The sequence below is a fragment of the Coregonus clupeaformis genome, unplaced genomic scaffold, assembly GCF_020615455.1.
Source record: "Coregonus clupeaformis isolate EN_2021a unplaced genomic scaffold, ASM2061545v1 scaf0095, whole genome shotgun sequence".
Taxonomy (NCBI): domain Eukaryota; kingdom Metazoa; phylum Chordata; class Actinopteri; order Salmoniformes; family Salmonidae; genus Coregonus; species Coregonus clupeaformis.
In genome coordinates, this window is record NW_025533550.1 from 680,856 (window position 1) to 693,523 (window position 12,668).

At 43.4% G+C, this 12,668-nt stretch overlaps 1 protein-coding gene across 1 annotated transcript; it reads left to right on the forward strand.

Moving 5' to 3' along the window:
* Positions 1-2,130: 2,130 nt before the first annotated feature.
* Positions 2,131-5,458, forward strand: LOC121557705 (endoplasmic reticulum resident protein 27). The gene is made up of 7 exons (XM_041871200.2): positions 2,131-2,420; positions 2,765-2,850; positions 3,850-3,993; positions 4,125-4,241; positions 4,445-4,570; positions 4,904-5,098; positions 5,384-5,458. Exons 1-7 carry the CDS (start codon positions 2,201-2,203, stop codon positions 5,426-5,428), a joined length of 933 nt encoding a protein of 310 aa, XP_041727134.2. The 5' UTR covers positions 2,131-2,200; the 3' UTR covers positions 5,429-5,458.
* The last annotated feature ends 7,210 nt before the right edge of the window (positions 5,459-12,668 follow it).

Here is a 12,668-nt window from a genome sequence, read left to right on the forward strand (position 1 = left end):
TAAGTTTCTCCTATATTGATTGGAGAGAGGAAGAAAGAAAAAAGTGCATGCTTGAGACCCGATATGAGATGTAAATAGAACATATTGAGGGATCTTTTGCTATAAGTTCATAAGTTCACATCGTCAAAGAGGGCTAAGCCAGTATCAACACATATCACAATACTTGACACTGCAAGGTATTGCACAACCAACAGATTATACCTATACCTGTTGACTATACTGTAGTGTAGATACAGGAAGTTACAGTATGTAAGAGGGACATGAAGCACTTGGAATGTGGCAAGCAACACACGTTATAGTCGTGGATAATATGTAATTAACTCCCATTTTTATTTTCAAGAACAACAATGATACCTTACCATAGAGACTCAATGTTGAGTTTGTTTTCAAAATTATATATATATTTATATATTTGTTGTTCCTATTTCTTTTAGAGTACATGTTCATTATACAGTTCAATTGTTTTACAATATTATAAACAAGTACAAATATGGTAAAATCTTTTTTTTTTTTTTTCATATCCAGTTGTGAGAACTCTATAGGGTCACTTAGGTTCTTGTTGATAGGGATGTCCCGCTACTCATCACTAAGGAGGACTGGTCTTTGCTATCTGGGATTCTTGGGATGTCCCTACCCCATTGAAGTTTACATTTAATATGGTTAAGGCTATGGTTAAGGTTAGGGTAAGGGTTAAGGTTAGGGTTTAGGGTAGAGATGTCCCAAGGATCCTGGGTAGCACTAACCAAGGAGGACTCCCTATGGATTGAGGACAGTACACACCTGGCAAACTGCCCTCACTATGACAGGTCTTAAGCTGGTTACAAGCTGTTTATGAAACATCTAGCAGGACCTCGACACATATGACTCTGGTATTAGAGGGCAATCTTTTCAAACGTGGGAACTACTTTCATTTTAAAGGAATAATCCACAAAAAAACAATGTATATATATATATTTTTTTTTCTATTTTTTCTTTTTTAATTAATTAATGTATTAGTCCACTGTTGATACAGTCCCAAAAGGCTTTGCATGTCACCGATCAAGTTTTCAAGATTTAGGACTTTCAAAAAGCTAATTGTAACTTGCCACATCATGATGATGATGCGTTTTGCAAGTTAGTTCAACAGTGGACTAATGTAAAAAATACCAAAATATCATTTTTGAATGGATTATTCCTTTAAGCTGCTCATTGTTTCATTTTTAAACGGACCATTGGCCCCCATAAGCCACATAGTGTACTATACTTTGGGTAGTTTGCGTTCTCAGAATCTATAATATAAAGAATCTATACACCTTAAACAAATTCTCTAATTTTCAGCACACACTTCCCCTTGGAATCCTCAAATTGCTTTTAATTGAAACTTTATTTAAAATCAATAAATCACACTACATATTCAACAATCTAAAATACTTTTCCTGCTTAATTTATGTCTTCTAACGATGTCTCTGATAAACATGTTACATAAAGGTGTGGTTTGTTGCGTGTCCGTGGTGTACTAAAATAGCTGGCTGGCTAATTCTCTTGGTTTAGTCAGACCAAACAGCTGCCTGTTTCGTGCCACCACTATTGCCAGACCAGTGACACCAGTAGGTAAACACCCTGCTGATACAGAGTGCAGTGTTGCCAAGTCACCACAGGAGGGAGTGCCACATCCAACCCTGCATTAGTTTGAACGGCATACACACATGCACACAAATCGAATTCCTATAAAGTGGCATTACTGTGTCCGAAAAACAATGCTATATTTTAGGTGAACAGCAGGAAATTACAGAATGAGTATGGAAAAAGGGGATTGAAAAAAAAAAGATGCCCACTTCAAATTGACTAGACAATTTAGATATTTACAACTACAGATATTTATGCACTGTACAATCTGGACTGTACTAGAGATATGCATCCTTGTTGAGTGAGGTGTCTGTATAGGCTGAAAATATGTGACAGATTTGACTTCTTTAGATTTTTTCCGATTGAGATTCTGAAGTAAAAAAAACAAAAAACATTTTGCATGGGTATCGTCATGTTAGGAGGTACATTCTTAGTCATACACGTGTGTATGCACGCCCACCCACCCACCCACCCACCAACACACACTTATGAACTGACACGGTGACACGTAGTCCAACACTCACTGACCTTAACGTATCAATAACACCTGTCAGGATCTCATACAGGCACCAATCAGCAGCACGAGGAAACGGCCATGTGGCAGACCCTGAGGTACAGAGGGACGGAAGGGGGGACACGACACACACATGGACAGACGGACACAGACTCCAGCCTAAAACTCACACTGTCCGGCATAGAATCAAAAACGGACAAACTTTCTAGAGCACTTCTCTGTCTACAGCCTGCCGATAAAGTTATGACGCTGCTGCGCTCTCTGTTTCTCTCCCTCCTGGCCACCTCAGCCATAACTGAAGGTAAGAATCTCTTTGCCGTTGGTCATGTACATGTCTTTAGATTTCCTAGACATCCATCTTTATTTCCTGTTTTCTTCTCTTTAAAGTCCTTCCTCTTCTCTCTTTTTGACCTCTATGTTACAATATGCACACTAGTTTACCCCTTAGAGTATATGCCCAATACATTGCTTCATTCTAAATGGTATGCTGGTATGGGCATTGGGATTGAGCCTATGACTGGCTTTCTGAGAGGCATTCTACAGATTAATGCATTTCTCATCTGCTCTGTGTTCCTAAAGAGACAGAACTAGTGTGGGTAGAACTAATTCCATCAACCCCCCCCACCTCTCTCTCTCGCCCTACAGACAGCGCCCTCCCAACCCTGAGTGATGTCAGTGCAGCCGAGGCCTTCATCGAAGCCTCCGAGGTGGTCGTCATCGGGTTCTTCGAGGTCAGACAGGAAACAAGCGTGGGAAGGGCAGGATGGGAGGGGAGGGAGGGAGGGAAATGTAACGTGTACAGTAACCTACTGTAGGCTGAGTAGGGTTGAAACATCACAATGGTACAAATCCACAGCAGATTTTTAGCATCGTTGGCTAGCCGCTACACCGCTAACGTGCGGCCGGACGTGGCCAGCCAGATATAACCGAGGTCAGATTAGACCATAACTCAGATTTGAGACAAAAAAACAAACATGCATTCCTTCCTGTGTACTGTTGTGTGTTCATAGCTACAGTCCCAGCTGCTGTCAGGTTTTGGCGGGAAACTATTTCCTGTGGCCACACACTTGGCACAGGAAGTGACTAGCTGGCATTGCCGTGGGGATAGTAGGCGGCCGTCCCAGAGTGCCAAGCGGCGGCCCGAGCCCTTTGGCCTAACTCTGTGTGCGGGGGACGATGGTTGGCAGGCGGCGGCCCGCTGGACAAGGAAATGAGGACGCATCTGAGGAATTGTGGGATTGGCACAGAGTAGGTCGCTGTAAACAAGTGTAAACAGAGCGTGGGTGAAGGGTGGAGAGAGGGAGTGGTGGAGAGAGAGAGTAGTGGAGGAGAGGAGAGCGAGAGGGAGTGGAGGAGAGAGAGATGAGTGGAGGAGAGAGAGAATGAAGGAGAGAGAGAGAGGGGTGGAGAGGGAGGAGTGGAAGGGAGAGAGAGAGAGAGAGAGCAAATGAGAGTAAATGGTGGACTGCCTTGTTGCTGCTGGGGACCAAAATATTATTTCAAGACATTCTTTGAGGATGATTCTATGACAAATACAAGGCACCAAAATATTATTCACTGAAATTCACTGGGGCTAAGTGGCAATTTGAATCTCAAAAACAGACTTCAAGAGTATTTCACTATAGTGAGTGTTATTAGACTAACATTCTCTCTCCCTCTCTGTCTGCCCCCTCTCTCTGTCCCCCCTCTCTCTCTTTTTATCTCTTCATCTCTTTCCCTCTCTCTCTCAGACTCCCTCAGAGGAGACTTTTGGCTATAAGGAGTTTGTGGAGGCAGCTAAGACTGTGAAACCTATCGCTGTGGCTCTGTGCAGCGACAAGGAGGCATGGGCCAAACTCAGCATCGTGTCTGACACCATCGCCATCTTCAGAAAGGTAAACAACTACACCACACCTTTCACTTTGTCCATCAGAAATCACATGCTTAAGTCACATTACAACTACTTCGACGGCAAATTTACAAGAAAATATCAACTGAAAAATGTGATTTATGTGTGTGTGTTCAGGCAGATAACCACCAAGAGAACCTTCAGCTCTCTCAGACGAAGAAGGTGGAGGCGGATGGCCTTGCTCGCTTTATCACCATGAACGAGCTTCGCTACATCACCGAGTACAACCAAGTGGTACTGTCAATGACCACGGCACGGTCCATCTACACCTTCCACACGACTCTATACAACAGCACCTATTAACAGTTAAACCAGCCTTGTTAAAACTACACCTTGGCATCACATCTTTGTATTATTAGCCTTTCATGTTCAGTCATATAACCAGACTTACAGACAGTTAATGTACTCGCACATGCCTATTTCTCTCTCTCTCTCAGACAGCAGTGGGTCTGTTCCAGTCTGAGGTGAAGGCGCACCTCCTGCTCTTCATCAACAGGGGGAGTGGTGACTATAAAGTGCTCAAGGAACGGCTAGGAGCTCTGGCCCCAGAATTCATTGGAAAGGTGAGAGCAGGCATGCAGCAACTGGACCTGAAAAGAGCGACTCACCAAAACCCTTATTATATTGGCCATTTGATTCAGATCTTGAGATAATGTCCCTAATCCCTTATTTGGAATCGGTTATTTTGAATCAACTCTTTAATTGAATCTTGAATTTAATTTGTAAATTGGATCAATGGAGTCAGATGTTTTGAGTCCCAGAATCTCAATATACTGTATATTATATATATTATGGTCTCGTCCAATAAAATCACAGATTTTAGTTTTAGTTTCTGTTACCAAACGTTTTTGCTACAGTGTGCTCAACTGAACATGACCATGATTTCTTTGTCACAGTTGTTGTTTGTGCTGGTACACGGGGTGAAGTCCAATGAGAAATCTCTGGGCTACTTCGGCCTGACGTCACGTGACCTTCCCCGCGTGGGCATTTACGATGGCGGCTCAGACATGAAGTGGCTCATGCCCGAGGGAGAGATCTCCACAGAGCGCGTGCGGGAATTCTGCCAGTCACTCATACGAGGCGATCTCAAGGTCAGAGGTCAAAACAAACCTGAGTTCAAATAGTATTGGTTTTCTTTCAAATGCCTTTGAGGGTTGATTGAGCCTACCTGGAGTGCCAGATGGACGGGGTTTGCACTTTTGGGACTATTCTATTGGTTCCATTGTGCCAGGCAAGCTCAATTAAGAGCAGTTAAATAAGTATTTGAAAGAAAACAAATACTATTTGAACCCATATCTATGGAGCATTATACGTTTCAGTGGCCTTGATAATATGTAGAAAGCATTGCTTCTCAAAAACCTTTTTCATATTTTTAGGAGGTGAAGCAGGCAGGAGAACCTGATCCTAAAACTGAGTTGTAAAACAAACAAATAAATCAATGTAAATAATAAGCTTTGTGACAATTATTGTGTCTGTTTTGGAGTGAGTATTGTTTTCTGCCTGAATCTTATGTAGGCTACTATCTCCGTGTGTGCTCTGGAGGGCATGAGTGTGTCTTTATGTGACGGCTAGTCCGCTGTCTACAGTCTGAGTTGACCACAGGTCAGTGGCTACTCACCACTGAGATTTTGTCCTAGTTTGTTAGCATTGGCACTGATCTGATGGTTACAATCACAACTGAGTGACCTCTGAAGACTGACAGGGCCTGGAGGGTCTAACAGAGAAAGAAGAATTGGAATCTGTCCTAGGAAAAAATAACATTAGAAGATTCCAAATGCAATCACAAAGAAACAACAAATACAATAGAATAGAATGATGCAATATATTACAATACAATTAATCTGTGTGTATTTTCATGCAAATGCTACATTAAGTGCATACCTGTGTTCAAATACATGTGTATTTGAGTATCTGGTATTTCAAATACTTTTTCTGTGTAGTTGAGTATTTTAAAATACACAGCACAAAACAAAAACTTTTATTTTTGTATTTGAATGGTTATTTGTAAAAACCAAATAGTCCGCCCAATTGTATTATTTGACAGTATGTTCAAATACTTATCTAAAAGAATGGGAGTGTATTTGAGTCACTGTATTTGAGTTTTTCAAATACTTTCCAAGTGTATTTCCACATACATAAAACAAATTCAACTACTTATCTTTTCATATAAAATATCTGAATACTTACTTAGAATGTATGTGAAATTAATTGAAATGTTTTAAATAGTATTTGAACCCAGGTCTGATTAAGTGACATACATGAAAGATCCAGTCACATTAGGACTGTGTACAGCAGTGGAAGAGGGGAATGAGTACAGATTTCTAGACATTAAGGGCCATACAATAAAGTAAAGAAGGATTGGAGCACTTGGGGTGAATATAAAAGACCAGAAAAAATAACAGATTGTCTGCCTGCTGTGCTGAAAGAAACAGGACAAGAAAACGACACACACCAAAGAGGGAGAAAAGTTGAACGGTTGATCCCTAAAAATTCGTATAAAAGGAGAAGGGAATTTCAAAGCCCAGACTTGGAATCAAGGATAATTAGCAGGTTTGGAGTGCCAAGCGGAAACATCAGCTGGAATAGGGAAAACACTACTTGGCAGATGTTGTGTTTAAGGGGGCCTTAGATATATTTATAGCTATCTATACAGTTGCATGCGAGTGAGTGGATGTGTTTGTGGATGTGTACTGCAATCGAAGTTGAGACATTGGAAAAAACGCATCCACAAAAGAGGGTAGATGGTCAGAGGATGATGAGATGGGTTGTTGTCTTGTTTTTTATTTCATCCACATGAGGGAGACATGTTATGGAGACAGTGGGCACCTTCATCGGATTACTATTGTTAAGTCGGTGACAATTGTTGGTCACCACCATTCAAAGTGTGTTGCATTCTAGGGATTAAAAATGTCAGACTTGAGTCTACATGTCGACTGCATGAACTTTACAAAAATGATGTGATCAAAGGTAGTAGACTGCAAGTTTCTGTGTTTATGTTAATGTTTATACCCCCAAGCAATAAGACTCCTGAACAGCTAATCATGGCTACCCGGACTATTTGCACTGCCCCCCCACCCCATCTTTTTACGCTGCTGCTACTCTGTTAATTATTTATGCATAGTCACTTTAACTCTACCCACATGTACATATTACCTCAACTAGCCGGTGCCCCCGCACATTGACTCTGCACCGGTACCCCCCTGTATATAGCCTCCCTACTGTTATTTTATTTTACTTTTGCTCTTTTTTTCTCAACACTTTTTTGTTGTTGTTGTTTTGTTTTACTTTTTTATTAAGAAATAAATGCATTGTTGGTTAAGGGCTGTAAGTAAGCATTTCACGGTAATGTCTACAGCTGTTGTATTCGGCGCATGTGGCAAATCAAATTGGATTGGATTTGATTGGATTTGATGTTTGACCCACACGAACGTGACCAAAGACGTGACTGAAACAGGAATTTGCTGCAATTCATTTGTAGCCTACAGTGAAGAAATGTCTGTTATTGAGGCTCTCTCTCACTAATCGATTGTATAACGTACACACATACAGTTGAAGTTGGAAGTTTACAGACAATTAGGTTGGAGTCATTAAAACTCGTTTTCAACCACTCTACAAATTTCTTGTTAACAATAGTTTTGGCAAGTCGGTTAGGACATCTACTTTGTGCATGACACAAGTAATTTTTCCAACAATTGTTTACAGACAGATTATTTCACTGTATCACAATTCCAGTGGGTCAGAAGTTTACATACACTAAGTTGACTGTGCCTTTAAACAGCTTGGAAAATTCCAGAAAATTATGTCATGGCTTTAGAAGCTTCTGATAGGCTAATTGACATAATTTGAGTCAACTGGTGTACCTGTGGATGTATTTCAAGGCCTACCTTCAAACTCAGTGCCTCTTTGCTTGACATCATGGGAAAATCAAAAGAAATAAGCCAAGAACTCCGAAAACATATTGTAGACCTCCACATGTCTGGTTCATCCTTGGGAGCAATTTCCAAACGCCTGAAGGTACCATGTTCATCTGTACAAACAATAGTACGCAAGTATAAACACCATGGGACCATGCAGCCGTCATACCGCTCAGGAAGGAGACGTGTTCTGTCTCCTAGAGATGAACATACTTTGGTGTGAAAAGTGCAAATTAATCCCAGAACAACAGCAAAGGACCTTGTGAAGATGCTGGAGGAAACAGGTACAAAAGTATCTATATCCACAGTAAAACGAGTCCTATATCAACATGACCTGAAAGGCCACTCAGCAAGGAAGAAACCACTGCTCCAAAACCGCCATAAAAAAGCCAGACTACGGTTTGCAACTGCACATGGGGACGAAGATCGTACTTTTTGTAGAAATGTCCTCTGGTCTGATGAAACAAAAATAGAACTGTTTGGCCATAATGACCATCGTTATGTTTGGAGGAAAAAGGGGGCAGCTTGCAAGCCGAAGAACACCATCCCAACTGTGAAGCACAGGGGTGGCAGCATCATGCTGTGGGGGTGCTTTGCTGCAGGAGGGACTGGTGCACTTCACAAAATAGATGGCATCATGAGGAAGGGAAATTCTGTAGCTATATTGAAGCAACATCTCAAGACATCAGTCAGGAAGTTGAAGCTTGGTCGCAAATGGGTCTTCCAAATGGACAATGACCCCAAGCATACTTCCAAAGTTGTGGCAAAATGGCTTAAGGACAGCAAAGTCAAGGTATTGGAGTGGCCATCACAAAGCCCTGACCTCAATCCTATAGAACATTTGTGGGCAGAACTGAAAAAGCGTGTGTGAGCAAAGAGGCCTACAAACCTGACTCAGTTACACCAGCTCTGTTAGGAGGAAAGGGCCAAAATTAACCCAACTTATTGTGGGAAGCTTGTGGAAGGCTACCCAAAACATTTGACCCAAGTTAAACAATTGAATGACAATGCTACCAAATACTAATTGAGTGAAAGTAAACTTCTGACCCACTGGGAATGTGATGAAAGAAATAAAAGCTGAAATAAATAATTCTGTCTACTATTATTCTGACATTTCATATTCTTAAAATAAAGTTGTGATCCTAACTGACCTAAGACAGGGAATTTTTACTAGGATTAAATGTCAGGAATTGTGAAAAACTGAGTTTAAATGTATTTGGCTAAGGTGTATGTAAACTTCCGACTTCAACTGTATGAGTGGGTTTTGGATACGTATTTTTTTACATGATAAAGAAAACCTTTTATAAACAATGCTAACACTGCAATGCTGTTGGAAAACGACATTAGTGTCTGACTTTCGGCTGTCGCAGACGCACCTCTCCTGACGTTGCTTCTCGACTTTGGTCTACAGTCAGTTGCTTTAGCATTACCATTCAAACGCGCCCTGTTTGCCTCTGAAACATAAAAGACTCAGATCATCAAAAGCATTGGTGTGGTGTGTTTGTATAATGTCAGTGGGAATCGAACCCCCAGTGGGAATCGAACCCACAACCCTGGCGTTGCAAACACCATGCTCTATCAACTGAGCTACATCCCTGCCGGCCATTCCCTCCCCTACCCTGGACGACGCTGGGCCAATTGCGCGCCGCCCCATGGGTCTCCCGGTCACGGCCAGCTACGACAGAGGCTGGATTCGAACCAGGATCTCTAGTGGCACAGCTAGCACTGCGATGCAGTGCTTTAGACCACTGCGCCACTCAGGAGACAGTATTTAATTGGTGTATGTTTGTCTGAATTAAAAATGTGTCCAAGATGTTGCACTATGTGCAACTGAAACTGTTAAACAGCTAAATATTGCTATCCTGAATGCACCAACACTTTAAAAGAAGGCATGTGTAAAATAGTGGGGCCTAACTGCTCATTTAGCCTCTAATCTTCAAATGAACCAAGTGAATTGTGTACAATCAATAATTTAGTAGGGTAGAAGGATTACTGTTATACTATTCCAGGTAGTCCTTAAAGAGGTAGGGTTTCAAGTGTCTCCGGAAGGTGGTCAGTGACTCCGCTGTCTTGGCGTCGTGGGGGAGCTTGTTCCACCATTGGGGTGCCAGAGCAGTGAATAGCTTTGACTGGGCTGAGCGGGAACTGTGCTTCGGTAGAGGAAGGGGGGCTAGCAAGCCAGAGGTGGATGAACGTAGTGCCCTCGTTTGGGTGTAGGGTCTGATCAGAGCCTGAAGGTAATGAGGTGCCATTCCCCTCACAGCTCTGTAGGCAAGCACCATGGTTTTGTAGTAGATGCAAGCTTCAACTGGAAGCCAGTGGAGTGTGCGGAGGAGCGGGGTGACATGAGAGAACTTAGGAAGGTTGAACACCAGACGGGCTGCAACGTTCTGGATAAGTTGTAGGGGTTTAATGGCACAGGCAGGGAGCCCAGCCAACAGTGAGTTGCAGTAATCCAGACGGGAGATGACAAGTGCCTGTATTAGGACCTGTGCCGCTTTCTGTGTAAGGTAGGGTCGTACTCTACAACATTCGCAGAGCATGAACCTGCAGGATTGGGTCACCGCTTTGATGTTAGCGGAGAACGACAGGGTTTTGTCCAGGGTCACGCCAAGGTTCCTTGCACTCTGGGAGGAGGACACAATGGAGTTGTCAACCGTGATGGCGAGATCATGGAGCGGGCAGTCCTTCCCCGGGAGGAAGAGCAGCTCCGTCTTGCCGAGGTTCAGCATGAGGTGGTGATCCGACATCCACACTGATATGTCCACCAGAGATGCGATTCGCCACCTGGTTATCAGAAGGGGTAAAGGAGAAAATTAATTGTGTGTCGTCTGCGTAGCAATAATAGGAGAGACCATGTGAGGATATGACAGAGCCAAGTGACTTGGTGTATAGAGAGAATAGGAGAGGGCCTAGAACTGAGCCCTGGGGACACCAGTGGTGAGAGCACGTGGTGCGGAGACAGATTCTCGCCACGCCACCTGGTAGGAGCGACCTGTCAGGTAGGATGCAATCCAAGAGTGAGCAGCGCCAGAGATGCCCAACTCGGAGAGGGTGGAGAGGAGGATCTGATGGTTCACAGTATCAAAGGCAGCAGATAGGTCTATAAGGATAAGAGCAGAGGAGAGAGAGTTAGCTTTAGCAGTGCGGAGAGCCTCCGTGACACAGAGAAGAGCAGTCTCAGTTGAATGACCAGTCTTGAAACCTGACTGGTTTGGATCAAGAAGGTAATTCTGAGAGAGATAGCAGGAGAGTTGGCTAGAGACAGCATGCTCAAGAGTTTGAGAGAAAAGAAAGAAGGGATACTGGTCTATAGTTGTTGACATCGGAGGGATGGAGTGTAGGTTTTTTGAGGAGGGGTGCAACTCTCGCTCTCTTGAAGACGGAAGGGACATAGCCAGCGGTCAAGGATGAGTTGATGAGCAAGGTGAGGTAAGGGAGAAGGTCTCCGGAAATGGTCTGGAAAGAGAGGAGGGGTAGGGTCAAGCGGGCAGGTTGTTGGGCGGCCGGCCATCACAAGTCGCAAGATTTCATCTGGAGAGAGAGGGGAGAAAGAATTCATAGCATAGGGTATGGCAGTGTGAGCAGGACCAGCGGTGTCATTTGACTTAATAAATGAGGATCGGATGTCATCAACCTTCTTTTCAAAATGGTTGACAAAGTCATCCACAGGAGGATTCAGCAGGGAATAGAAGGTGGCAAAGAGCTTCCTAGAGTTAGAAGCAGAGGCTTGAAATTTAGAGTGGTAGAAAGTGGCTTTAGCAGCAGAAACAGAGGAAGAAAATGTAGAGAGGAGGGAGTGAAAAGATGACAGGTCCGCAGGGAGTCTAGTTTTCCTCCATTTCCGCTCTGCTGCCCGGAGCCTTGTTCTGTGAGCTCGCAATGAGTCGTCAAGCCACGGCGCAGGAGGGGAGGACGGAGCCGGCTGGGAGGATAGGGGACATAGAGAGTCAAAAGATGCAGAAAGGGAGGAGAGGAGGGTTGAGGAGGCATAATCAGGAGATCGGAGGGAGAAGGATTTAGCAGAGGGAAGAGATGATAGGATGGAAGAGGAGAGAGTAGCGGGAGAGAGAGCGAAGTTTGCGATGGCACATTACCATCTGAGTAGGGGCAGAGTGAGTAGTGTTGGAGGAGAGCGAGAGAAAAGGATACAAAGTAATGGTCGGAGACTTGGAGGGGAGTTGCAGTGAGATTAGTAGAAGAACAGCATCTAGTAAAGATGAGGTCAAGCGTATTGCCTGCCTTGTGAGTAGGGGGGACGGTGAGAGGGTGAGGTCAAAAGAGGAAAGGAGTGGAAAGAAGGAGGCAGAGAGAAATGAGTCAAAGGCAGACATAGGGAGGTTAAAGTCATCCAGAACTGTGAGGGGTGAGCCATCCTCAGGAAAGGAACTTATCAAGGCATCAAGCTCATTGATGAACTCTCCAAGGGAACCTGGAGGGCGATAAATGATAAGGATGTTAAGCTTGAATGGGCTAGTGACTGTGACAGCATGGAATTCAAATGAAGGATATACGATTCAATCAAGTACAAGGGAGGACAGAAAACCCGCAGAAATCCAGCCCTCCGTGGAATGGGTTTGACACGTGCTATAGCATTAGGGCTATCAAACTTGTCAAAAAGAGAAAATGCAACAAATAATAAATGTTGGTCCTTTATCAGGAAGTCAATTAGGAAATCAATCACATCTGAGTAAATTTCTGAATTCCAAATCAACCCCTAGTCACTACACCTACCAGCTAGTCTCTT